General features: G+C 41.1%; 2 protein-coding genes and 2 non-coding genes across 5 annotated transcripts; 3 read left to right on the top strand and 1 right to left on the bottom strand.

Moving 5' to 3' along the window:
• Nucleotides 1-16,040: 16,040 nt before the first annotated feature.
• On the bottom strand, nt 16,041-20,296 carry LOC118105004 (zinc finger protein with KRAB and SCAN domains 1-like). 2 transcript variants are annotated; one of them, XM_035152370.2, is made up of 3 exons: nt 20,015-20,148; nt 19,118-19,199; nt 16,041-18,497 (listed from the first exon to the last, which is right to left on the bottom strand). In XM_035152370.2, the coding sequence occupies exon 3, from the start codon at nt 18,484-18,486 to the stop codon at nt 17,578-17,580; it is 909 nt and encodes a 302-aa protein (XP_035008261.1). In that variant the 5' UTR covers nt 18,487-18,497; nt 19,118-19,199; nt 20,015-20,148; the 3' UTR covers nt 16,041-17,577. The 2 variants fall into 2 exon arrangements, with proteins under 2 accessions (XP_035008261.1, XP_035008260.1); XM_035152369.2 differs by lacking the exon at nt 19,118-19,199 and having other exon boundaries at nt 20,015-20,296.
• A 1,839-nt stretch (nt 20,297-22,135) lies between these two features.
• gnl3 (guanine nucleotide binding protein-like 3 (nucleolar)) lies at nt 22,136-27,033 on the top strand. Its single transcript, XM_035152368.2, has 15 exons — nt 22,136-22,267; nt 22,443-22,501; nt 22,649-22,789; nt 22,881-22,997; nt 23,078-23,149; nt 23,243-23,378; nt 23,526-23,629; nt 24,129-24,279; nt 24,514-24,601; nt 24,711-24,888; nt 24,998-25,140; nt 25,353-25,489; nt 26,096-26,235; nt 26,453-26,522; nt 26,607-27,033. Exons 1-15 carry the CDS (start codon nt 22,255-22,257, stop codon nt 26,687-26,689), a joined length of 1,632 nt encoding a protein of 543 aa, XP_035008259.1. The 5' UTR covers nt 22,136-22,254; the 3' UTR covers nt 26,690-27,033.
• On the top strand, nt 23,923-24,006 carry LOC118105541. Its single transcript, XR_004695138.1, has one exon. It is a non-coding gene; the product is annotated as a small nucleolar RNA SNORA47 (small nucleolar RNA).
• On the top strand, nt 25,199-25,273 carry LOC118105539. The gene has a single exon (XR_004695136.1). It is a non-coding gene; the product is annotated as a small nucleolar RNA SNORD19 (small nucleolar RNA).
• Nucleotides 27,034-27,582: the final 549 nt, after the last annotated feature.

The raw sequence follows: 27,582 nt of genomic DNA, 5'->3' as shown, positions 1-27,582 counted from the left end.
TCTTTTGTATTTGTAGCAAATATGTGGTTTGTTCCAGATCCCGAGTTTAGAGTAAAATGTTTATTATAATCAGCTTGTTTCACCATTTAGCTTTGGGTTTCAAGCTTTTCATATTCATTCGTATTCACTGAAACATACAATATGTAACTTTGGCCACGAGGCTGACTCTGAATCAAAACAATTGGCCCAAACTGGCCCACTGGCTAGCAGTTGGTTTTTCCTTCATCATACGGCCATTTGGCCAGGAAGTTATAGCAGCGACAAGCAAAATCACAGGTAAAGCAGATATGATATATAAGATATGACGCAAATAAAAGGCGACTCACATGAAAAATCCAGTTACTTTGAATAAAACTGTGGATTTCTCTGGGTTTAACCATGCATTGTTGGAAACAATTTGGATAATGTGAGGGTACCAGTCAACAAAAAGGATCGAATAGGTCCAGTCGTTGTTTGATTTCCTATTTTATTTAACAATTGTAACATATATCTTTAAAATAAGCAAACAGCATTTAGTTTTATACATTTTCAAATGTCTGGATGGTCTGAATTTTTTTGCCTTACATTTCCAGATACCCAGATCCTATAGGTTTCTGTGCTTCTAGCTTCATTAGCTGCTTGCATCCATCCATCCATTATCAATGCTGCTTATCCTTTAAAGGTCACAGCTGGCCAACATACAGAAAAAAAACACAACTCTCTCAATCATGGTCAATACAGAGATAGAGGATAAATCTACCTCCTCCACACAGAAGGACTCCGGCCGAAACCAGGATTCGAACCGGGAACCGCCTTGCAGCGTGACTACAGTGCTAACCACCCCCACACCAGCACGCCACCCCTGCTGATTGCGTGCCTGGATAAATGAAAAAGCTTTAAAACTTATAGACACCAGTTCATCAGTACTGTGGGAAATTAACTATTCTGTGACTGACCAGTGAAGCCAAAGCAACCCTGGGATCTCAACAGTTATTTCAAAATAATATGTTCTCATACTATCAAAGCTATAAATATGGTATGAGAACACACTTTAAATATCTTCTTCCTGTTAAGCAGTTTATAATTTTGCATTCTTTGGAAGGTTTTCATTCTCTTTCACCCACAGTGAGCTATGAGGCTTTGGTTTACATTGGCACTGTGAATCTTTCATTCTGATAAGTCCCCGAAGAAATTAGTTTGCTCACAGTAATAGGATGCTGAGGATAAGTGGGAAGTTGTAAACAGGATTATGTTCTGATAGATTTTTCGGTCGAAAAAAACGTCTGGGTTAGATCGACTGAAGTGTGGAGGTTCAAATGAAAAGGACGAAGGTCGCAAGGATCAGATTGTGAGAAGTTTGTGTTGAAGATAATATCACAAATGTGTTGAAGTTGAGGCATTTGAAACGCCAAGCAGACTGTTCTTCCCTGGAACAACAGTACAAACAAGCAAGTCAGCTACTTAAAAGAGGAAGTCAAAGATTCCTTAAATGCCAAGTCTGTATCACTGTGTAACCAGAAGAGGTGAGAAGCCAAGTGGTCTCATATCATGTTGCTGTTTCATGGCTATTTTCTTCTCCCTGAGCCTAAATCACAAAAGCGCTCCCTCCCAGTGGTGCACTTTTATAGCCCTGCTGCTGCTGCTGCTCCGACTTATTGCCTCCAGTGTTTGTGTGAAATCCTGCTGCGAGCTTTCTCCTCCTGCAGTGTCTATTCGTGAGGAACCCTTGGTGTATAGAATGAGACAACGGGCACTATCACCATGCTGAGTCAATATGAGATCACTGTGACAAAACATTAACGAGCTGATTCAATTCTCTGATTGAAGAACGGTTCAAGGATGCTTATTTCAAGACGGGGTCTCAAGAGGGCAACAAAAAGCTACGACAAAAAATAAACATATCAGCTTCCAATTCCCTGTAATGTCCCGCCAGTGTGACACATCCAGTAGGTTATGTTTTTCACCCCTGTCCGTATGTTGGTGTGTTTGCAGGATTGATCAAAAAATACTTAACAGACTTCCATGAAACTTTGTGGAAGTATGAGACATGAGCAAAGAAAGAATCCATAAATTTCCCCCGAAAAACCCAGCCTATTTAGAAGACTTGTAAAACTCGGTGCAGCTTGATTTAATTAAAGGAGACTGTTGGGCCTTGACGTGGGCGTGCACTCTACTGCGTGCCACACTAGTTACTTCTGGTTTCGTGTCCTGATTTCAGGGTTCAACTTATTTTCATTTTCCCTTCGGGGCAAATAATTGTGCAGCTATAGCAGGAGCCCCATAGTAGCAATAAATACATCAACAATTCGAATACGCCACAGTGCGACATTTAAACAGGGATAATAGACGTTTTAAATGGGTTGTTCCTGCATCTTGGCAGATTGAATCTATGGTCAGACAGAAACAACAGATACTCACAATATAATACAAACAATGGCTGGCTAGAATCTTCTAAGATTTACTATTCTAGTACTATTGACATTATCATTGACATTTCCATTTGATCTGGTTCCCTTACTGTTCCTGATCATTCCCACCAGTAAACACCTTATATAGATCCATTACTTCCTTTGTTCTCTGCCAGATTGTCACTGTTACTCAATGTGGATGTGGGGTTTTTTTGCCTGCTTCCTGCCTGCAGACAAACCTCCTGTGTATGAACGTCTGCCTCTCCTCTTTTCCCTTCTATGGTCTCCCGTGTGTTATCTCCATCCGTCATCCCCGTGTCCCACTATCAGAGACAAATATCCGTTTCTCTGTTGCAGTATCACTGACTTCCATTTTAATCAGAAATGTATGCAAATCAGGTGATGGCACAGATGACATTCTGCTCTGCACTGTGATGTCTCTACTCAATCACACCTCACAAGGTCATTCAATGCATACCATCTTTTAGCTGAATGTACAGAGGGCTACCAGAATATAAATAAATCAGGCACTCGCCAAAAAAATGCTTTAACTTTGAATTCCCCTATAAAGCATGTTACAGGAAGGAACTCCCCTCTTGGTTAAACATGCATATCATTAACTTTGATTATTCTTATCCAAGCTGTGTAGTGGTTGGAGCTTTGATTAATTTCTCTACCCTCTGTTTCACAGACAATCAGACTGTTTAAAAGGAAAACACACATTCAGCAACAAAAACACCACAAATATTAATCCTCTGTGTAAAATTCAGTGTTTGAAGTAAAGTAAGTCGTCAAAAATCAAGTTGTCATACACATTCACATGCAGGTGAAATGTGTGTTTTTTCATTAGGAAGAGTCTGAACTGAGTAAAATGACCCAGAAGGTTTTAAGAGCTGTTTCTCGGAATGCTAAGGGAAGGAGTTTCACTTCTCGTTATCTTATCTCCTTTAGTATACACACTGGAGCATCATTTACGAAAGAGAAGAACAAAATGCTGTCCTTGCTGCAGCACCATTTAAAGCGACACAACATTGTAGTTGTTTCAAGGAAGAAATGTAGAAACATAGGAGAGCCGAGTTTTATTTTTGTGGCACGATCCAAGACGTACGGAGAACCTCACATGATTGTCTCAGTGCCACATCCATAAATATCTATTTCTTTCAGTCCAGACGGGAATGGAGCATATCGATTTTTTTCCACAATGTCATCATCATAACAAAATACTTTTATTTCATTACATCCTCCCCATTGTGAATTTTCTCTGACCAATGGATATATAGAAGAGGTCAAACGCAACCAGGAAACATTATTTCTCTTCTTGTATATTCTTGTCATTTTGTTTATTATTTCAACATTTAAGTCATGTTTTTTATCTATTCGAATTTATATATTTCGTTTACTTCCTATAAGTAAGTAATAGTTAAATGTTGCAATTGTATTAACTGAAGAAATCCGTTCTGGACAGGAAACCTCATTTGAGTCACTGCGCTTCTGTTCCATGTCTCCAAGTTGGTTAAAGTGCGGTCAGTCTTTTCTTCACTCCCTATGACTTCTCCTTTTTATCTTGATTCCATGACATTTTCATTTAGGGAGGAACACAGAGAAAGGGTTGCATTATGAAAAAAGTTAGATTAAAGTGACTTTTAAGCTACTGTTGAAACATTTGAAAATGAGTCATCAGAAGGAGAACCGATATACCGGCTTTGTGTGTGTGTGTTGCTGTGTATTTTCTGAATCTAAAAAGACAAGTCTGACATTTCAGGAAATATGCTTGTTCACTTCACTGACAACCGGTAGAGGAGAAGATCAATACCACTCTCAAGTCAAGTCAAAGTCCTGACGTCATGCAGGGTTCACCTCTGTTCGTCTTGCGTCTGTAATTTCCAGTTTCCTTTCATTCAATCAAGCTGCACCAAATTTCACACACTTCAAGATCCATGAATTATTCCCTGGTAAAATGATAAAAATGTAAAAAATCACACAATGTTGAGTGTAAAGTGACAAAAATAATATTGGATCTGCTCCTGATTTGGATCCACATCAAACTTTAGTATGCCCTCCCCTTACCCATAGCACATTTTATTTTCGTGGAAATGCTTAATAACTTATTATTGTGTAATCTTACTTAGAAACAAACAAACATTTGAACCAACCAACAAACAGAGAGGGGTGAAAACATAACCTCCTTGGTAGAGGTATGAGCAGTTTCCTTTTCATTCTATTCCTTATCTATATGGAATGAATCTAACAGCAAACTGTTCAGTAAGGTTAAGTCCACCAGTTGGTTATTTGCAATGTTATAAATTTATTTTGAATGAGTTTTTCTTATTTCTGGACAAAACCACAGGTTTGTGGCTTTGCTTTGGCCAAGATAAATGTGTTTCTACAGCTGAATCAGACATTTTCCTAAAAGTTTAACTATTCCGTGAAATCCAAACAGAAACAGAATAATTTTTGCCTAATGCTGAGAAAACAGTATAGGTGTGCAAAACCATCAATATGCTGACTTATCACCGTGTTTCGTAACTCTGTTATGAGATTAATTGTGAATTGCAAGCGTCTGGCAGACTCTACCCCAACACAAATCTCTGCTGTCAGTGGATAGTCTGGAGCCTTTGTTATGGCTGTTCACTGAAACAGTTGCTGTCCTGTACGTGTGTCTGTCTCCTGCAGCATCCCCACAAATTAAGACCCTGACAGAGCTGGTGTGTGTTGGAAGAGTGAACCCAAACAAGATTTGATTGAGGATATTAATCCAGATATTATTGTTGACAAGAAAGGAGACAGGTCAATTAATTTTAGGAAAGGATTTAGAAAGAAATTCATTTGTGAGCACAGACTTTATGAATGCAAACAGAAAATAGAGACTGTCTTCCTTCCTTCCTCAGTGTGCTATTTGCCTTGTTTTTATCCATAGTCTTTATATAAAGATGGACGACGCATCTCCATTTCCTCCCACTATTCATAAATGTCTTTATCCCCGATGTCTCATTGATACACACGATCGATTAATCGCGAGTCACGGAAAAAATGTATATCCCACCCACCAACATGGAGGAGGCAGGGTTTATGCTCTTTACTGCAGCCAGTGGGGGCAATCAAGATGATTTAGCTTCACTGTAGGGGAGCTGTCATGTCATCTATCGATTTTTAATCTCTCAGAAAAGAATAACAACCCCAAAACATGTAGAGGGAGAAACGATCAATACATGAATAAAAGTCAGATAGAGGGCAAACAAACTAACTGCTTCCTTCTCATTCTCTTCTCTTCTTCTACTCAGAGTTCCCAATCACTCCCAATGTACCTTTTCCTCTCTCCTGCACACCGTTATTTGACCTTTCCATTCCATTTCTTTTAATCTGGCTCAGCAATCGACTCAGACAGACTGAGAGCTGAAGCTCATTGTGATGCGGCACACAGCCGAGCTGGAACACAACAGTGTCTCTCTCCCCAGACTGCACTGTTACAGTGACCTCCACACATATCTGGAGTGAACGTGGATATTTTGATCCATTTATCTCGAGTCAAAACACCAACAGAGTCACAGGTTCCCTGTGGACAGAGAAGCTTATGTGCACTGTGCACACTATAACAACGTGGGTTTACTTTATTTTGCAGGGTGGCAATCAGATGTAACAAGCTTGATTTTGTATAAAATTACACACAACTAGAAATAATGTCATTAATTATACATTAAATGAAAACAGTTGTACTCTAATAAGACGTAACAAGCTGTATTTATTATTATTATTATTATTATTATTATTATTATTATCAATAATAACTATAATAATAATATTCATTACTTTGAATGAATTATTACTCATTTATTACTTGATTTACTTGAAACTTAATTAGAACTGAACACACTCATGTCAGTCTGCACATCACATCAGCCCCACACACATAGGCTGTTCATGCCAGACTATACAACACATGAGGGGCAGAGTTTTACTATATGTGTGTTGCATGTGTATTTCTTGCACTTGATGCATGTATACTGGTCTTCCTGTACATCTTCGCAGCGTTTCTTTTTGTTACTACCTGGTTTGGTCCATTTCGTTACACCTCTCTCTGAAAAACATGCTGCTTGTGATAAGGGGCCAAACAGGCAAAGCTATTTATTTGTTTAATCCCGCCCCAATTTGCAGCTGAGATAGTGTGTGAGAAAATACAGAATGGTTCCCGTCAGACGGAAGGTAAAATGTTCGGGAATGAGAGAGCAGAGTTGGTATGGGTGGTTGAAATGTAGCAATGTTGCAACCACGTTGAAACCATGTGCGGGAATAGCAAGTACAGACAGACCAGAGTCACACACGCATGCACACACACACACACTCACTCACACACTAACAGCAGGCCCAGATAGGAGGAGGACAGAGTGAACCTACAATTTCCACACTTTTATTGACCTCAGCTCCAGACGACCCAAAGCCACATTTGTAATATAAATGTGCAGGAGGGTGTGTAGTGTGCAGTCATTGAAAATATGTTCCTTCTTATGTTCTTCACAGAAAATGAGCCATGGCCAATGAGTCTGAGGTTGAAAAAATGATTAATGGCATCATTTTTATTTTAGTAAACGTTGAAAACGGGTCCTACAGACCCCAACACCACACAAGGGTTAACAAGACTGAATCTTGGAATGGACAATTTACTGTTAAGTTTACGATCCCATATTTCAAAGGTCAGGTTTCCAACAGCCTGTATTTCCAATGTTAAAGTTTTAAGATGCTGGAAAAAGTAATGGCATTGGCTTGAAGTAGAGAGTGGATATCTGTTACTGGCTTTAAACCATTAAAGCTGTATTTTTTTCTCATCATAATTCACCTCTTACGGCGTTTTAAGAACCTGGCTCTTGGCAGGATGCTGGAGGGTGTGCAATAAATTTCTTCCTTCTATTATGTGTCCTAAAGTCTTCAAACCCTTTCCTGTAGCCTGGCCAGTTTGTCTACGGGGTTGCTCTTTTAATCTTATTGATTTTGAGGGTAATTCAATCATCAGAAAAAAACCTATTTATTCAAGCCTGTCCTCTCTGAACCTCGTCGCCCCACTGGGGTCAAAGCACCAGGGTTGTTAGTGAGTATCCTCTTTTATGAAGCTTCACGTCTAATGAGGCCCACACAACCCAGTGCCCAGTGAACCAAGACTCCCTCACCCTCTCATTTGCTTTCGCCCCCTTTTCTTAGCCCATACCCTCTCTTCTGCCCTATCCTTCTCTGTAAACACAAAAGTAGATGAAATAACTGTAATTACTGTATCTGTCTATATTAACCCCAGATATACCTTTGTCATCGGAAAAATTACTTCATTGAGTTACATTAGCTGTTTTGATGAAATTCACATAATCCCATGGGCACAATCCATGTGTTTATATCTCTCTCCGGGTAGGCTTGGTTCTTTCTGAAACACTTCTTGTTTTATTTGTTGAAATTCTCTGCACTGTAATTAATACGACCAATCATTTCATTCAGAGTGAATGAAATGATTCACTGGCGTACCTGTCTGTCTCTAACCAACCCGAATGCCTGCGCGCGCACCCTGCCCGTGCTCTCACTGCACAGGACTGGAGTCTTCAGCCGTTTATATAGGTTTTTTTGCAGGTGTAGGTTTTGACGAGAGGGCAGATGGGAGGGGTGGGAAGTATCAGCTGCTTTCTTTCTAAGTGTAGCCTGCTCTTGCTATAGCCTTTCTGGAATTAACAACCGTAGCTTTAAAGAGTCTAAGTAGAGCATCATAAGAAGCAATTCAACATTTCAGCAGATGGAGAAACCCGAGATTTGATGGAACTACCATGTTGTTGTGTTTGAGCTACAATTAGACAACTGCTGTTCAGAGCTGGGGTGGCAGCCTGCCGTGATGTCACCCACTGCCGGTTTGAAGCCTAGATTTTGGAGAAGCGCCCCCGCTGGACTTAAAACTAGAGATTGAGACCATTAACTGTATGAACATTTCCACTGACATTAAATCAAGTGATGAAGTAATTTTCCCATAGACGTCCATACTTCTTTTTGGAACCAGTGGTGCCCTTAGTCGTCTGAGTGTAAACAGGTTTCAGGCACTTCCGGGTGGGCTTCACTTGAGTCTGGGTCCATTTGTATGGGTTTATTGAACAGTCAGTTACACTAGGGTTCCCTGGTATGTTTGCTATGTGAAATATGAAGTTTAACACATGAAATAACCAAAGTGTCTTACAGATGTTTAGCTTCTTTCCTTTTTTTAACAAAAAACTGTCAAGCTTCAGGAGTGTTTAACATTTTTTATGTGTGGTTATAATTGGAGCCTGCCATCCCCCCCAACCACATGTGTTATCTAATGCGTATTTTTCATCACTCCCTGTTGATATGCCATCTGTCAAAGCATCATAAAACCCTGAAGCTGGGTGATTTATTTTGCCACTCAGAGGCGATCACTGCCAGAGGGTGGAAAGACACATATATCTAGCCTGGGTAGAGGGACCAGCAATATGAATGGGCTTGTAATCCTGGAGAAGTATGCTCTCAGACAGTACATGTCCAATGTCTAGTCCAGGCAAACGTCAATTTCAGAAAGACCACTGGGAAATGCGATGACAGGCTAAAGAGACGGCTAGACTGCGAGAGAGAGAGAGAGAGTTAGAGAGGAGGATGACGTGACGGGGGAAGGGAGAGGGTGGGAGAAACAGAGGAGAGGTGGTGTGGAGAGGAAGAGAGAGAGTAAATGAGAAGGATATCAGAATCAGAATCAGAATCAGAATTCTTTTTATTGCCAAGTATATTTACATATACAGGAAATTGCCTTGGTGTGGTTGGTGCCTTTGGACATAACAACAAATCGGACATAAAACAACAATATATACAGAAAAAACAATAGGTGCTAAGGTGCAGTGATTGGTTCCGGATAGTGCCAACAATATATAAGTTATAAATTATGTGCGGGGGGGGGGGGCTTGTTTGTGAGCCCCACTGCCATGGAGAAAAAACTGTTCAGGTGGCGCGAGGTTTTGGTCTTGATGGCCCGGAACCTTTTTCCAGATGGGAGTCTCTGGAATAGGTGGTGGCCGGGATGGGAAGGATCAGCAATGATCTTGCCTGCTCTCTTACTGGTCCTGGAGTGGAACAGGTGTAGGAGAGCCGGCAGGTCACAGCCGATGACCTTCTCAGCTGACCGAATGATCCGCTGCAGTCTGCCCTTGTCCTTGGCAGTGGAGGCAGCGAACCAGATGGTGATTGATGCAGTGAGGATGGACTCAATGATGGCCGTGTAGAACTCGACCATCACTTTCTGCGGCATGTTGAATTTCTTCAGTTGCCGCAGGAAGAACATCCTCTGCTGGGCCTTCTTGGTGATGGTGGTGATGTTCTCAGCCCACCTCAGGTCCTGTGCAATTATAGTCCCCAGGAATCTGAAAGACTCCACTGTTTTAACTGGGGAGTCGCACATGGTGAGGGGGGCGGTTTGGGCTGGGCTCCTCCTGAAGTCTGCTATCATCTCTACAGTTTTCGAAGCTTCAGCTCCAGGAAGTTCTGGCTGCACCAGGAAGCCAGGCTGTCAACTTCCTCTCTGTAGGCGGCCTCGTCCCCATTGGAGATTAATCCAATTAGGGTTGTGTCGTCTGCAAACTTCAGGAGTTTGACAGAGGGGTGGCTGGAGATGCAGTTGTTGGTGTAGAGGGAGAAGAGTAGAGGGGAGAGTACACAACCTTGTGGGGCTCCAGTGCTGATGGTCCGGGGCTCAGAGACAAGCTTGCCCAGCCTCACGCGCTGCTTCCTGTCTGTCAGGAAGTCAGTGATCCACCTGCAGGTGGGCTCAGGCACGCTCAGCTGTGTCAACTTGTCTCGGAGAAGAGCTGGGGCGATAGTGTTGAATGCGGAGCTGAAGTCCACAAACAGGATCCTGGCGTAGGTGCCAGGGGAGTCAAGGTGCTGGAGGATGAAGTGGAGTCCCATGTTGACTGCGTCATCTACAGACCTATTGGCTCTGTAGGCAAACTGCAGTGGGTCGAGGAGGTGGTTGGTTATGGCCTTGAGGTGGGTCAGCACGAGGTGCTCAAAGGTCTTCATTACTACAGAGGTCAGGGCGACTGGTCTGTAGTCATTAAGGTCTGTGATCCTCTGCTTTTGGGAACGGGATGATGGTGGATGTTTTGAGGCAGGCAGGTACCACGCATTCAGCCAGTGATGTGTTGAAGATGTCCGTGAACACTGGAGACAGCTGGTCCGCACAGTACCTGAGTGTGGAGGGGGAGACAGCGTCTGGTCCAGCTGCCTTGCGGGGGTTCAGTCTCTTCAGTAGTTTGTTGACATCTCTCTCCTGAATGGAGAGAGGTGTGATGGGAGGAGGGCAGTCTGGGACCATTTTGTGGGGGGTGTCTTTGTCCAGGCTGGGAAGAAGAGGTGTGATAGCTGTGGGGGGTTCAGAATGTGGGGTAGGGTTAGAACTGGTCCATTGTCTGTCGAATCTGCAGTAGAACTCATTCAGGTCGTTTGCAAGTTGAAGGTCTTCCACAGAGTGGGGGGATTTGGTTTTGCAGCCGGTGATCACCCGAAGGCCTTTCCAGACTGACGAGGAGTCGTTGGCTGCAAATTGTTGTTCCAGCTTCTTTGAATACTGTCGTTTGGCCTCCTTAATCTCCTTGCCAAACGAGTATTTAGCCATATCACCAGTAAGATGTGGGGAAAGGAGTATAGATGAATGTGGATAAGATGAGGAGAATGAAAAGATGAAGCCCAGACTCAGATTTGGAAATCAATCTTAACTTTTGTGGCTGTGCATAGAAAATATTTTGTTATGATTATTTGACTTTAAGTATTTGTTTGAAATGCATCAATACATGGGATACATGGGATCCAGGAGGTGCTGGTGAAGATGCATGCTGCTGCATTCTTGAATTCCTGCACCCATATTTTATGACTTTTCATTTTTCTTTCATATTTCATTACTATTTCATTACGCTTTCATTCTTTCACCTCTGCGAGACTTTTGATCGTCTCAGTTTCTACAGACCTTACCCCCACCTCTTTCCTGAACCTGGCAATAAGAGGAAGAAACAAAAGTGAAGAGGGTGCTGTACTGGGATATTTGCAAATTAGGTCATTAATCCTATTATGGACAAATTCATTTCCTGTAATGCTGGATTATGGATTTTCCAAAAGATTATATACAGTAATTAGTCCACATGGCAAATCGTAGTAGTGTAAAGCGACAACTCTTAACCGAGTCTTTAACAGTGCAAGAGACTTTGCTCAAAATCAATGAGTGAAACATTGCCACCAAGATTTTAAATCTCCACTGTGTTCAGTTGCAGTTCAACTGAGACAATATGTAAAGTGATACTGTATCAGTCACGTGAACAGTCTATTTTTGTCGCCTTATCTCTGTGTGAGCGAGGTGGCGTGGCAAAATGCAGCATGGCTTTCTGTGGAGCGTCATCTTTGGTCAACTTTGACACACAATATTTGCTTCTCATTTGCGACTGTGTGACATGTGTGACTGTGCCCAGTGTTACTGTGAAGGACAGGGGGGGGTGGTAATTTCCCTACATTTGCCCAAAAAAGAAAACAACATTTGAATGTGTATTCTTGTAACTGTTGTGTGTTCACTTAATGTCCTGTGAATGACCAAAAACTTGAAAGACAGTAGAGTGTACACCTCCACCAAGGCCCAACAGTCCCCTCATGAAATTCCTAGATCTGGGTCTTTATCCAGATACACATCAAAACTTAATGGATTCTTACTTGGCCCATGTCCCATCCTTCCACCAAGTTTCTGGAAATCCTTTCACTTGTTTTTCTGCAAACTTACTTCAAACCAACCAACAAACAATAAAATAAAACTATAACATATATTGCAAATAAAAAACAAGAAAATAAAGTAAATTGCACATAACCTATACCACACTTTTAGATCAATACATTTACAAAGTAACTATTGCACTTCGAACAAGAAAAACGCACAAAATATATCTAAAGCCTGATCAAAAGCCGGAGGCTGCCCAGTCACCACATCTAAATCTGCCACTGGAGTATAGACTGGTAGCCAACCTAGCTTCCGGACACAAAAGCCTCCTACAGCCACAAGAGAACAGTAAATTATAAGAATGCAATATCATTTAATGTCTTCTTATATATGAGGAGAGACATTGCTTCCACTTATATCGTTCTAATTGATGTCTGTTTTTAGCTTTAACAGCCGAGTCATTACTTGTCGTGACGGCGCACCACTGAGTCGACTGAGGAGGGATTACTCATGGAGGATCTTTGTCACTGGCCTTCAAATCACTTCAGCTCCATCTCACATTAACTGCAGTCCTCCCGAAGAAGTGTTGTATCTTCAGTTAAAACTGGGATCATACAGATGTGAAGAACAGATCGATGTGTGAAGGAGTGTTCAGCCAAAAGCTGCAGGATATGAAAAAAGGAATCATTATTATTTCAGCTGACTGGTGAATGTGTGTGTATGCATCCTCCCAGAGATAGCTGGGTAATGAAAGCATCTACAGAGACATCAGGTCTTCCCACATGTACCACAGGATCGATTTTAATTTTCACAAGGAAATAACTCTTCATCAATCCACATGTCAAGATATGTATTTGTCCCTGAACATGTTTAATTAGTAAAACTAGGGTGTCTGTCAATATGTGGTAGAGGGGGGATTTTGAGAGCCAGCTTCATTTCAGTATAAGTAACAGTTGCCACCGAACTGATATATGATTAAAAAAATTAATTGAATTCGCAGCTTGTCTTGTGTAAAGGTCACCACGCACCACTGCCCCTTAGCAAATTTATGAAACTTAATATTTGTGCCAGACTCCTGGTTTATGAGCTGCCATCTTTTCTGAATGCTAAAACCAGAGACCGATCTCCAAATCTTATCTCCTTGTTCACTTAATCAACCCGCAGCTGTCAGACACTGAAAACCTCCCTCGCTCATGAAATATAGATGCTCTCTGCTATTGTTAGATATTAAGAACATGATGATCGATCAAAATGTCTCATCCATGGCACATTATGAAACCACTGTGTGTTCTTAGAGTCGCTTTGGAATAAATGTCCTTGTCAGTCTAAACTGGCCCTTTTTTACGGAATGCAATGCAGCTGTAGTAGAGAACCACAGTAGCTGCAGGGCAGTAACATTTTATTTCTCGTTATTTCTGGTGCTGTTCTCCATTGAATGTTGATTTTTATTATTAATTTCCTCGTTAAAGTCTGGGCAAAGCAACAAATAGAATTTGAGACATAACGGCTTTTTGAAATACCCTTATTCATTTCGCCTCCGGAGAAATCACATAAAAAGTTATCAGACTGCAGGGACTGGTGATGTGGAAAAGCCAAATGAAATTGTTGTAATCAGTTTCTATTGGAAGCACTTTCCATCAAGAAGCAGCCCGGATGAAAACTGTCCTCAGTGAGACTCACAATGATACTGGTACTGATATGTCAATGGCAGGTAAAAGTGAATATATAACGCCCTCACATTTACTTATCTCCACATGCAAATCAACCTCAAATTATCCAGAGTTAAATATACATCCATCTCTTATCTATACAGCTAATCCTTTGAGGGTAGCAGGCTGGAGCCAATCCCAGCGGGGCATGAGGGAGTAAACACCCAGGACAGGTCGCCACCATATTGCAGGACCAATATTTAGATGTATTTATTCACACGTAGTTTCAATTTAGAGTGTTGAATTAATCCAACCCCGGTCTGCATGTCTTTGGATGGTGGGAGGAAGCCGGAGTACCCAGAGAAAACCCACACAGACACAAGGAGAACATGCAAACTCCACACAGAAAGACTCTGGGCAAGCTGGGATTCAAACCGCAAAACCTTCTTGCTGTGAGGCGACAGTGCTTAACACTGTATCACAGCTGAATCAAAATTAAAGGATACAATTTTGAAAGGAGTATGATTTTTTTTGGGGGGGGGCTTTTCAAAAGACGACAGACACAGGGCCATTTTCTTTACTGTGAGGTAAAAGTCATATAATAAGTGACATTTCTTCAATAAGGAAATAAAAGGTGTCAAGACAGAACAATCAACACTGATGCTCAAACAACCGACTGATTGCACAGCAGGCTAATGATCACCCTGGGAGAGCAGAGTCTTTCACTGGGTCGTCTATCAGCAACTGAAATGATCTGCATAAAAGTGGAAGGTTACCACAATAACTTCTGTTTATTTGAATAGAGAAAACAAAATATTCGAAATATATCCGCTGCACGTCTCCCGCAGTCTCCTGGCTTCATTACACCTGTGCATCCACCATATCCTGACACGTCACTGCAAATCCCAGTGACAGAAGGGCCAATTGATTTGATAACTTTGTTCTCATTATTCATGTCTGCTGGCAGATGTAACTTTATTGTCAACACTAAAACAGAATAAACTTTTATGATTGTGATAAGGTTCACAGGAATGACTGAGTAGTCCTTCACATCTTGAGAGGCAGATGGAAACATGTCATTGGAAACATATCGCAGCCGTTCTAAACTATTTTTTTTTAGGTTTTCAGACGGTCCGACTCTTCCTGATGTAGCCAGCTTATAACCAAATATGGAAATAATGCGTTGCTGCAAAGTAGCATTTTAAGTTATTTTATTTACCAACAATTTCTCTGCTTTTTGTTGAGGTTTAAATGTATAGCCATTCATGTTGTAGCAGTTACATGGATTAAAAAATCTCCAGATGGAATTCAATTTTAGTTTTGAGGCATCAGAATGTTAAGTTTTATATCACACCTCCCTTCATTTGTACTCGCTTGTTGACAGGCGACAACTCATTAAACTTATTTATGTGGAAAGAACACCACCAAGTGTTGTATATATGTTACTACAGAGCAACACAGAGTGGACTCTGGCAATGCACCAATAATTTTGATTGTAAAAATACTTCCAAGCTTTAAGCACATGATGTGTTTGAGGACTTGACTGTAGATTGAATATTTGTGTGATTTTTGAGGAAGCAGTGGGACTCAATTGCGGTAATTGAGAAAATTGTGCAACTTGTCAGGAAAATGAAAACATGAACAGTAGTCCCAGTAAAACCATGACAGTGTGACAAGAGACATGCACAATTATGTTTACACCCATGTTGCACACCACTGTAACATTTCAAGTTGTCTTTTCCCCATAATATCAATCAGGTCGTATATGAAAAAGATCTGTTGCTTATAAGAAAGAAAAACAGAAGTGTATTGAATTCCCTTCAGTAAAAAATTCAGATGTTTTTCTTAATTAACGATATAGCCCAAAATCCTTGTCTGACAAATCCTAAAATCCTGAGGCTCCTGTGATGAGCCCAAAAAATTTAAATACCATCTATATTACACAAGTACACAGGCGGGTCATGTTTTCTTCAGTGCTCTGAGTCAGCTAAATAAGAGCTGCTCTTGGGATTTTGAATCAGATTCAATTATCATTATCGTTAATCTTTCTCATGAAAACTTTCTCCGAAAAACAGAAAACACTTTAATCAAGTAAATGCAATACACTTTAATACTCTATTTGTATTAATCTCTAACGAACTTTCTGATGAATAGATAATGGGGGAAAAAAGTAAATCTCTACTGTCTATAACTGCAGATCGCACTCAAGTTTCATCAGATCCAGTTCATTGTAGACTTTTAAAGTTGGCTTTGTTCACACACACACAAAATACAAGGCAATAAGAATTGATACTCAATGACTACTTTATTAAAAAATAACATTTAATATGCAATGATACAACACTGTCGAGTGGAGTGTGTGAGTGTGTGTGCATGGGGAAGAACTGGTGTCCGAGAGAAGACGTGAAGGGTTGCTGGTCAGCTGTGAGGACATGCTGTAGTCGTCTCATGCTGCATTCATCACACACGGATGGAGAACTTGGCCAGGATTTGGCATCCTGAGCAACAACTGAGATCTGACACAGTCTGAAGGTTTCATTTTGTTTTGCTCATCTTTATTATAAGCAGGGACTAATTCAATGGGAAACAAACTCCCAAACCCTGAGTTTCTGACTTGTGTGATAGCAGTATTTAGTCAGAGGTTAGTATATTTGGAATGCCCTTGTGTCATGAATGCAGCTTTAGTCCTGAGAGGAGAAAGGTAACTGTAGGGTCTACTGTTTGGGGGTCAATCCGTGATGGGCAGAGGAAGTACCCAATTCCATCATCAAATCAACCACAGCGGAGGACAAATCTGAGACCCCTGAAAAACAACAGATATGTTCAGCTAATACTGTATGGCCCTACTGTAGAGTGAATGTCTGCATCGTCTCGGATAGATGCCATAGTTCATGTCATTTCAAAAATAAAAAAGACACCACAATATTCCTAAGTGTTTGGTAGACTGACACTAGTGGTATTTTACAAAATGTCACATTATTTCACAAAATAGTGGAGCAGTCTCACAAGAGATTTGTCCTCGTTTCAGTGGACAACATGAAGCACTGACGATGTGAGATGGCAGTGTTCAGCTCTGCAACAATGTCACAGCACCGAGAAGAAAAAGAAACAAACGTAACGACGGAGACAAGTGCGAGATCAGACTCCTTGTAAACAAGTCCAAAGTCTAAGGGGGGGGCGTTTCACGATCTTTTTTGTTTGTTAAAATTGCTACATTAAAAACAACCTCCTATTGGCAGTGTTAGACTAATCCAGATAACACACAGGCTTTACCTGCCAATCCTCTAGTTAAGTTAGAAACTGGAGATGATTTCTCATATAAACCTTAACTCTTAATTTTAGGTCCTAAAATAATGTTTATGCGGTAAATGTCTAGTCTGCAGATTTGAAACTTTGTAGCGATGAAGTGACTGGTTGATAACTGTGCTGGACATTGTTGCATTTCTTAATGCATCTCAGTTTCAAGGCATGTGTGGAAGACTTCATCATGCTAATTAGAAGACTAAGGAAAGGCTAGGTTATTCAAAAGGCTAGCTAATAACTTGAAATGTGTCTTGGAGATTTAATACTCTGAGACACGTACAAAATTAAGTAAATGGCGTACTAAACTGGCTAATACAAAGTCTACTGAGGAACTATGGCGTGGAGAAGTATTAGGATAGATTAAAAAAACAATCTTTCTCCAAGAGTTGCAGAATCCCTAGTTCTTGGACACAAGGAAGAAAAAAAAAAGCTTCGGTGGCAGAGATTTTAGCTTTTTTGTAGAAAAGTTTCCCACATCAATATGATTCACAAACTGGGTTTTTCCAATAACACACTTGCATCATTGCCCTGAGAAATATGTTCCCTCGCGGCTATGGGTCTGGAGATGCCTTTTGATTTTGTCAGAGCGGCTGAAGCACTTGCCGCACACGGGGCAGCTGTATGGCTTCTCCCCGGTATGGATCCTCATGTGGACCTTCAGGTGAGCCATCTGCGTGAAGCCCTTCCCACAGATCTGGCACCGGAATGGTTTTTCTCCTGTGTGGCTCCGCTGGTGCTCCTGGAGTCGACCAGACGAGCTGCAGCATTTCCCACATACACCACAGCGGTATGGTTTTTCCCGTGTGTGCACTTGTACGTGCACGTGCAAGTGGCCAACGTGACTAAATGCCTCACCGCAAACCTTGCAGCAGAAAGATGACATGTGTGCTTGTAGTGGGGATTTCTGATTGGGGCATTCCACAGCATTGGCTGCTTGGTTGCGCATGTGAGAGGCCGGTGCTCTGCTAGCTCCAGTTCCAGCTCCCTTAGCACCAACCATCTGTCCTCCATTGTCCACGCCAATAATATCAATGTTGTTCTCATTTGAGCAGTTTGGGTTGACCGGTGCCAGAGGCTGGGCACCGCTGTTGGAGGAAGTCGAGCCTCTGTGGCCTCCTCCGCTCTCCGCCTTCACATGCCTGGAGGGGCCCCGGGAGCCGGGATCCCGCTCTCTGTTCTCCACACCCTGACTCTGAGGGAGGTTGGATGTGTGGGGGCCTTCCTGGGGATATTCATTTCCAACACGTGGAGGAGTGAACATGTTCTCCGGTGTGCTGCAAGAGCCGTGCCCCCGAAGCTGCTCCTCTCCTGGGTTGGCCCGGAGATCTCTTTTATCCTTGATCTGAATTGGAATACGCTCCTCGTGCCCCATGCTGGGACTCCACTCGCGTCGTGGATGCTCACCATCCTCTTCCTCCAGCAGCGCCATGGATGGACGATCTTAGAAAACAACAGAAGGAAAATGTTAACTCTACAGTATCATTGGGTTGTTTGAAGCTTTTAGGTGTTCTGATCCTCTCTGTTCAAACTTCTGTGATATTTAACTGATCCAGCACCCCTCCAAATTTTTACCAACAAAAATGTGTCCACTCAACTCTACTTGATCTACATATGCCACAAGCCCCTTGCACTTCACAGAATTTCATGGTTTGAAAAAAACAGGACTATTTACTTATCAAAATGGACTTTGACGTCAACTTAATCGTAGTTAGGCACAAGTTAAGAAACTGTAAATCTAAAGTAAAGCCTCCAAAGCAAGTGCAGTATTAGGGCTGGGTATTTAACAATAGCAATATAATTTTCAACAAAAGCAGATAGTAATGTATACTGTACCCAAAGCTCAGTATGCATTGTTGTAATGCTTGATATACTGTAATGGCGGTACAACTCATAATTGGTTTAAATTTTCTACCTCAGATGAGTAAAATGTTTTTACTGAGTTTAAAACCACAACCTTCACTCAGGAGCAAAAATCTCTCTTTAAACTTAAAAGAAATAAAAACGTAACAAGTATCATGATAATTATGGATATTTGGACAAAGAAAATTCATCATAATAACCTTATATCACCTTATCGCCCAGTCCTATGAAGCATCCTTCTGTAAAACCCCTCTTTATCAATGGAGCAAAGCACTGGACTCACTATCAGAACATAATAGAAGAATCACAGCTGTGGTGAAACACAACATGTCTAAACTCTCACGTGCTGCCACCAGGAAACTGAAAAGCAGAGATACACTCATCACACTCATCACACCCACTGTGCGTAAAAGGCACATTTCATAGACGTGTGGCAATTTCTAAACGCTACTGTCCCTCTGTAAACAGTTGGAGAAACCCTCAGCAACTATTTGATAGTCAACAGTACTGAATGTCATGTCTACATCAAATATCCACCCGCTTGGACCCTTAAGTGTCGCATTACATGAACTTACAACACTTTGATTTTGACACAGCTAAGTTAGAAGGGAAAAGTATTGTTTACAATCACAACAACTAATGGCAGCCTGTGCCACTCTTTGGGAGCAGCTTCGGACGTGGGGGGGTGTTTTCAACTGAGAGTAAACGACAAACACAAGGAGATGGCGCCTCCACGCTGCTCAGTGATCACCAGCACGCGTCACTGTCAAACTAACTGCGATGTGGAAACAACCACTCCGTCCACGCACACGAGGAAAGTCAGGTGAAGCTGGCTGCTAACTCTGGTTGTTAGCGAGTGGGCTAACCTAGCTCACAGGCTAACGAACAAAGGTTGCTAACGCGCTAGCCGCACCACAACAACAGCGGCTAACTAGCTCGCTAGCGGCTAAAGTGAACTCTTTTTTGGGGAGTGGGCCGACGGTATGTGTGGGACTATTTGTGGTTGCGTGTGCCCCGTGCGCAGCCACTCGAGTTCCACCACCTCACAGACTCTGGCTGAGCACGAGCCAGCACCTCTAGCTTCGAGCGGGGCTAACCTGGCCATATTTCAATCCCAGCGTCCCGCAGCCTGCGCCTCAGATGGTCGTTCTCCCGCTCCCGGATCGCTATCTCCTCCTGGTACTCCAGGATCGTGTCCTCCACTGACTTGTAGATCTCCTGCGCAGCTAGCATGAGGCGCTCAGTCAGGAAGACGTTCAAAAACTGCAGCTTGGTCATTTTCTTGGGATGCACCGGGCTCCTGCTGGTATCCAAGATGGACCAAAAAAAAGATGCTCGACCCAGTCACGTGACCCGGACTTTTCTCTTCTTCTTCTTCTTCTTCTTCTTCGTTCTTGACTTACACCCCCCCTCCCTCCTCCATCCGTCCATCCGCCCTCCCTCGATGTTCACTTCGGTTAATGTGGAAAGGTCAGACAATCTAGTATATATATATAACCCTAATATATAGATCACACATAGCTGACATAATATAGTGTAACATTATATAGATCAGACATAGCTCTCAGAATATAGTGTAATTTTATATATAGATCACACATAGCTGTCAGAATATAGTGTAATATTATATATAGATCACACATAGCTCTCAGAATATAGTGTAATATTATATAGATCAGACATAGCTCTCAGAATATAGTGTAATATTATATATAGATCACACATAGCTCAGAATATAGTGTAGTTTTATATATAGATCACACATAGCTGTCAGAATATAGTGTAATTATATATAGATCACACATAGCTGTCAGAATATAGTGTAATATTATATATAGATCACACATAGTACTGTCAGAATATAGTGTAGTTTATTTGTAGATCACAATAGCTGCATATAGTGTAGTTTTATTTATAGATCACACATAGCTCTCAGAAAATGGTATAATATTATATATAGATCACACATAACTGACAGAATATAGTGTAGTTTTATATATAGATCCCACATAGATGACAGAATATAGTGTAGTTTTATATATAGATCCCACATAGATGACAGAATATAGTGTAGTTTTATATATAGATCCCACATAGATGACAGAATATAGTGTAATATTATATATAGCTCACACATAGATGACAGAATATAGTGTAATATTATATACAGATAACACATAGCTGACCTTATATAATGTAGTATTATATATAATATGTATAACATGAGACCTGCGGCTCTCACACTGACACACATGCTAAACGTTGCAGTCATAAAGTCATGAAGTGGTAACATATTTTATCTTATATGTCCTGAAATCAGAAAAAGGTTTTCAGGTTTTCAACATACGATGAATTTGCTTTGGTGTTTGGTGCAAAACAAACATATTTGATAGAAAACACATTAAATAAAAAAAGATCTTAATTAAATTAAGAAGATTCAAGATTCAAAGATCATATTGACAATTTTGCAGTTGCAGTCCCTGAGGGTGAAGTGTGTGTGGGTTGTTTTGCATGCGTGTTAGTAACAGTCCTTGACCTGTGTTTGTTATGGCTACTCCTCAGTCTCTGGAGGGGTGTTCACCAGTCTTTGCTGTGATGGAGGTCACAGCTCTTGGATATTTTGTCTCTTGGTGGTGGATGTCAATGTCCAGATGGCAGCAGTTCAAACAGGGGGTGGCTGGGGGGGTGTGGAGAAGCAAGAACTGCAGTACAAAACTGATCTCCTGAACTTGTGGTAACATCCCAGTACAAGAGTTCAAGAGAGATTTGGTCCTGGATGACAGTTTCATATCCAGTTTGGTGTGGAGTCATCAATATATAATAATAACAATATAAAAGCATCATATAGGAAATTTGATCAGCTAAAATCATTCCGATTTTCATTTTATGAATATATGTATCTATACAATAGCAGATACTTACAGATTATGTATATTAAAGTGTAAAATGATATTTCTAAGGCTATATATTGTAATATTTACATAATTCTATACAAGTCAGTCAAAGATGCCTTAGACTTATTTTTAAACGAAAGTTCAACTCACAATGTGTGTTTTCACCACCAGTTAAACTTGGATGACTTGATTTAATGTCAAGTTAATTAAAAATATTATGCAGGGTTTTTGTTGTTGTTGTTTTTTTACTGTCATTATATATAAATAAAATAACAGCCATACCAGCACCATCACCAGCCATAGTTACATTAAACACTCCGGTCCAGCAGGTGGCGCAGCATCAGCAGCACGCCTGCAGAAGCGGAAGTGACAATACGTCACAATAGTGCGCCCCTCCACGTGCAAGAGCGTTTCAGTCACATTGGCAGTTCCTCAGCAGCACCATGAAGCGCCCAAGTAAGTGAGCACGCTAAAATAGGCCTTACATTGCTATTTAAACGTTTTGATAATAAATATTGAGGATGTATTGTTCGCTTTATCAATCTATATTATAACCTAAGTGCTAACTGCTCTGTTCGGTCGGATTTAGCCAGCTTTTGATTTACCGTGTGTTTTCTCGTTGTGTCTCCAGAGTTAAAGAAAGCGAGCAAACGTATCTCATGTTCCAAACGTTACAAAATACAGAAGAAGGTACGTGATTATATTTAAATCATCAATTTTCCATAAAGGTTTACAACTTGATGGATTTTTGTGTGAAACGTGTTTTTATTGCTTCTAGTTTCTGTTCGCCGTTTATTGTAATGCGCACAAGTAACATGCCTTTTTTTTTACATTTAGGTCCGCGAGCACCTCAAGAAGCTCAGAAAAGAGGCGAAGAAGAAAGGAGTGAGCAAACGAGTGAAGAAGGACCCAGGCGTGCCCAGCAGTGCTCCCTTCAAAGAGGAGGTGCTCAGGGAGGCAGAGCAGCGGAGGCTACAGGTTGGTACAACCATAAAGTGGTTTCACATGACAAGATCACTGTGTCGCATTCCGAATGTTCCCTTTTTAAGAATGATTTCATATCTTATAGATTGAAGAAGACAAGGAGAAAAAGAGACAAACAGTAATAGAGGAGCGAGCCAAGAGGAAGAAGAAGGAAAAGTCTGCAATTAAAGAAACTGAACCCAACGCCAAGAAGGCTCGGAAGGTAAAAGGACAAGGCCGCAGACATCTGTTAAACCATATTTTAATGTTGACCAACTTAAATTGGTTATTTTGTTTACACAGGAGAATGGGAAGAATTTACAGGCTGGCCCAGACAGGAATTCAAAACAGTTCCTTTGTAGTGAATTAAATAAGGTAAGACCTCCAAGTCCTGGTCAGTGATTTTACTGCTCGAGGTCTCTGTAGTAACTCGTCTATCATTGCTTAATCTGACCTCCATCTCTTCAGGTGATTGATGCATCTGATGTAGTGATTCAAGTCCTTGATGCCCGTGATCCTCTGGGGTGCAGGTGTCCCCAGCTGGAGGAGGCGGTGCTGCAGAGGGACGGCAACAAGAAACTACTCCTGCTTTTAAACAAAATAGGTAAATGGACATAAGATGGTGCCATGTCAAGTTATAGTTAAATACACACTTGATTAGCAGGCTTGTGGCCTGTTGTGAATCTTTATTGAAACTAGATGGACTGTACTTTTAACTCGTGTATTTCTTGTTGGGTTTTCTGTATTGTAGACCTGGTACCAAAGGAGAATGTGGAGAGGTGGATACAGTGTTTACAAAAGGAGTTTCCAGTTGTGTTGTTTAAAGCATCAACACAGATTCAGGACAAAACAGTGGTAGGAGGTTCACTTTACAAATATGTTATCAAAACATGTGAAATGCTTTACTGAATTGGTTGCTCAGGTCTGAATGCATTCACAAACCATTTCATCAGAAGATTTTAGCAAAAGTATCCTAAATTCTTATTTAATCAATACATGTTCATCCCCCATCCATATTTTCTAATATATATATACTAAAGTCAGAGTTCAAATTATTTATTAATTATTTTTTGCAAATGAGTGAGATGTAAATTTACTTGATAACTCATAAATAATGGATGTAATGAATGCTGTCTGTCAGTTAAATAAGGAGGACTGAGAAGGTTGAGCAGCTTCTGCTGTGCTGCTATAACTGGTTATAGCCTCCAAGAGTAATTTACAATCCACATTTACCAGTTTTGTCCAAACAAAGCTGACATGTGTGTTTGTGAACAAAAAATATTTTTTCATAAATCCAGTGTTTATTTGTCAACGGTACTTCCACTAATCTGTCATCTGGTTCTGTCTTCATAAGCAAGCCAAGAAGAGCAGGATTGTGGCCTCAAACGAAGTCCTCGACAGATCCAGAGCAGCAGCCTGTTATGGAAGCAGCGGCCTCGCTGAGCTGCTCTCAACTTACGCTACTAACACAAAGGATGAAGTTTCACTCAAAGTGGGTGTAGTCGGTAAGCACAATTTTCCAGAGTCTTAAACTACATTTTCCTCCTTTTGACAAAGTGACTTTCTTTGACATTAACTTCTATCACCTGTGGATTTAGATTGTCAATGATATTATATATGAGAACACTATGACTCCTTTTCTGTCTAATGCACCTCTGAGACAGTCAAACTATTCATTCTGGTTTCTTTGACTCTGTTCAAAGTACATATCTGAATGTTTTGGGTTTTTTTACCCTCAGGTTTTCCTAATGTGGGGAAGAGTAGTCTGATCAACAGTATGAAGGGGATCCTGGCCTGTAACTCTGGAGTCAAGAGGGGAATCACAAAGTGAGTGACGGGCATAAAAAGACGAGCTCTAATCGCAACTTTAGCATTTCCTGTTTCACACATAATCCTTTTACAGTTTAATAATCACATGTTAACTCCAACTCTGCAGATCCATGCAGGAGGTGCACATCACAAAGAATGTGAAGCTAATAGACAGCCCCGGAGTCGTGGCATCGCCATCCAACCCAGCAGCTTCTATGGCGCTCAGGAGCCTGCAGGTGGAGGAGGGCCAGGAGACTGTGTTGGAGGCCGTCAGGACTCTGCTCAAACAGTGTGACAAGTCACAGGTAGGGAGTGTTTCCATCACGACAGATGTTTTGCATAAGATCTGGTTGTTCTGTTCAAAATTCCAATGATAATGGTATTTAAAGTAATCTATTGTCTATGCTCTCACAGATCATGCTTCAGTACACTCTGCCAGACTTCAGAAACTCTCTGGAGTTCTTGACCATGTTTGCCAAAAGGCGTGGTTATCTACAGAAAGGTGGAGTCGCTAACACAGAGCAAGCAGCTGCGGCTTTCCTTGCTGATTGGACAGGGTGAGTTTGTTTTGACCTAAATAGATTTTGAAAGTTTGCCTTCTGCAGTGCATCAATGTGGAAATGAGGACAAAAACGCAATTCTGGATTTCATTATGAAGACTTCTAATCCAACTCTGATCCAAACACGGTGCCTTGAAAAATAATAATACATAAACATAATACGAGTCTGGAGAGCTACATGTAATTGTAAAACGTTTGTTGTTCCTCAGAGCGAAGATGAGTTACCACTGTAAGGCAACAGAGTGCAAGAGCCTCCCTGCGTACCTGTCTGACGCTGTGGTCGCTGAGATGAAGAACGGCTGGGACCTGACCAAACTGGAAACGGGAAACAAAGAATGTCTGCACGGTGCGGACATGTGATTTTAATTATTCAAACCGATATTGGTTCCAGTTTTATTTAGGCTGTCAGAGGTTTGGAAGTAGAGATGATGGATGAATGATCTTTATGCTACAGGTTGTGGTGTTGATCACAAACTACTGCTCTTTCCTTTTAAGGCACATTTCATCTTGTCATATTAAGTAACTAAATTGACTAATACGCTTAAACAAGTGTGAGGTTTTCTAGACACTGTAGGAGAACTTTATAGCCTCTTATAAGCCTCTTTGTTTTGTACAGCATCACTGATGCAGGTTTTACTTCCATTATAAGACTTTGGTGCAGCACCTAAACAGAATTAGCTATTACTCTGGAGAAAAAGAAAGTGTATTGGCTGTGATTTAAGATATTTGTCCCTCTTTGAGAATAAGACGCGTGTAAATATATAAATATTTTAATGATAGTGGTCCAAAATGATGAGAACCCACAATTCAGAATTCCAAACATTGTTGTAAAGAGTAATATGACCTCTAGGGGCCACCACTGAGCTTTATGACTCAAGACTTGTCAGTGCAGTGTATAAAATAATTTAGTCACTAATGTGAATGAAACTGAAAATATTTTTTTCTCTTGCAGGTGTGAAATGTCCAAACCAGGCCAGCAGTATAGGCTTCACGACTAAAGGGCCGACTGCAGGTCTGCTGAGCATCAGTGAAGTCAGCGAGGTAAAACCTCATGCTACAACCACAGAGAGTGAAGCAATGCAGAATGATGAGGTAACTATAGATGTCATATTAGTGTTTGTTTTGGAGAACTCTTCATAATAAAGGCTATAAGCCTGGTCAAGCATGGAAATGAGGACAAATACGCAAGTCTGATTTGTGTGTGAAGACTTCTAATCCAACTCTGATCCTGCTGGCTGGACTTTTCTTTTTCCAATTCTGTGTATCTTGAGGATTGTTGGTATTTAAATTGAGACATCTTCTCTTTTAGCCTGAACAAACGCCTGAGGAGCCAAATAAAACAGAAGGGTTGGAGAAACCACCGGCGACGTCACTCATAAGTAAATTCAGTTTTTAAAAAAACATTTTTTACTAAACCCTGCACACAGTTGTTCATGTTTTTACTCATTGCCCTCTCTTTGCAGAAAACCCCCTCAAAGTGCGGTTTCCCATCGACATCAAAGCTTCAGTAAATGACGCCTATGACTTCAACATGGACTATAAATGAGCTTCACCTTTTCACTGCTTCTAAGATAACTCATGGTCTGAGGATGTAGACCTGGACTCGTGGCCTCCCCCAACTGCTGAAACCTGGAGGACAGTGGAAGTTTACCATACGAGAACTGACCTTTATTCTAGACAACAGTTTTCATTTGATAGCATTGAATTGTTTGTCTGGGGTTTATCTGCTGTCCAGGAGATGCAATGATTGGTGCCTATGTATTAATCACTGACTTCTCCTTTTACAATGTCATGGGGTAATTAGCAGTATCTTGTCAATACAGAATCGTGTAAATAGCTGACTTACTATAAATGTAATAAATCCTCTATAAAGCCCTTTTCCCCCCGAAACAGTTACAATGTTTTTTTTTTTGCTAATATTTCTATTCAATTAACCAGAGTGCTTTACAGTGCAAGTCACATTCACACTTTCATACAGCGCATCTCATCACACAGCATTCATACAGGGACATCTGTGGGGAACATAAGGATCAGTGTTTTGCCCAAGGGCACTTCAGTATACAGACTGGATGTGCTGAACCACCGACACTGTTCAGAGGACGCCCCTCCACCTTCTGAGCCAAAGGATATCTTGTTTTGTTTGTAGAACTTCATAATTTCAAGTCAATAAGAAACTGCCATGTTCTAATTTTGGGTTTCATTAAATGTTTTTATTTGTGACATTAGGTTTGACTTGTGCCTATTGAGAGCAGGTACTTAAATCAGAACTTTTCATAAAAAGATGCCACATGGCGTTCTGTTCATGGATGTGGATATGAAGGGATTCGATCTGTGGCCCTGAATTACAGGATCACTCACTACTCAAACATAATACTACTCAATACACTAAACAAAACTGATCAGAGGCAAATTAATATCAACTTTAGTGGCTTTTTAAAA

This window comes from Hippoglossus stenolepis, chromosome 3, assembly GCF_022539355.2.
Source record: "Hippoglossus stenolepis isolate QCI-W04-F060 chromosome 3, HSTE1.2, whole genome shotgun sequence".
Classification (NCBI taxonomy): domain Eukaryota; kingdom Metazoa; phylum Chordata; class Actinopteri; order Pleuronectiformes; family Pleuronectidae; genus Hippoglossus; species Hippoglossus stenolepis.
The sequence above is the reverse complement of the archived record's forward strand: the minus strand, read 5'-3'. Positions and strand labels throughout refer to the sequence as shown.

Excerpts from the sequence above, each read along its gene's own strand:
- LOC118105004 (XM_035152369.2), bottom strand. The coding sequence starts at position 20,195 with ATGACCAAGCTGCAGTTTTTGAACGTCTTCCTGACTGAGCGCCTCATG. Across the intron at positions 18,498-20,014 it reads TGGGATTGAAATATGGCCAG|ATCGTCCATCCATGGCGCTG; the intron begins GTTAGCCCCGCT and ends TTGTTTTCTAAG.
- gnl3 (XM_035152368.2), top strand. Across the intron at positions 22,790-22,880 it reads CAGAGCAGCGGAGGCTACAG|ATTGAAGAAGACAAGGAGAA; the intron begins GTTGGTACAACC and ends CATATCTTATAG. Across the intron at positions 24,889-24,997 it reads AACAGTGTGACAAGTCACAG|ATCATGCTTCAGTACACTCT; the intron begins GTAGGGAGTGTT and ends ATGCTCTCACAG.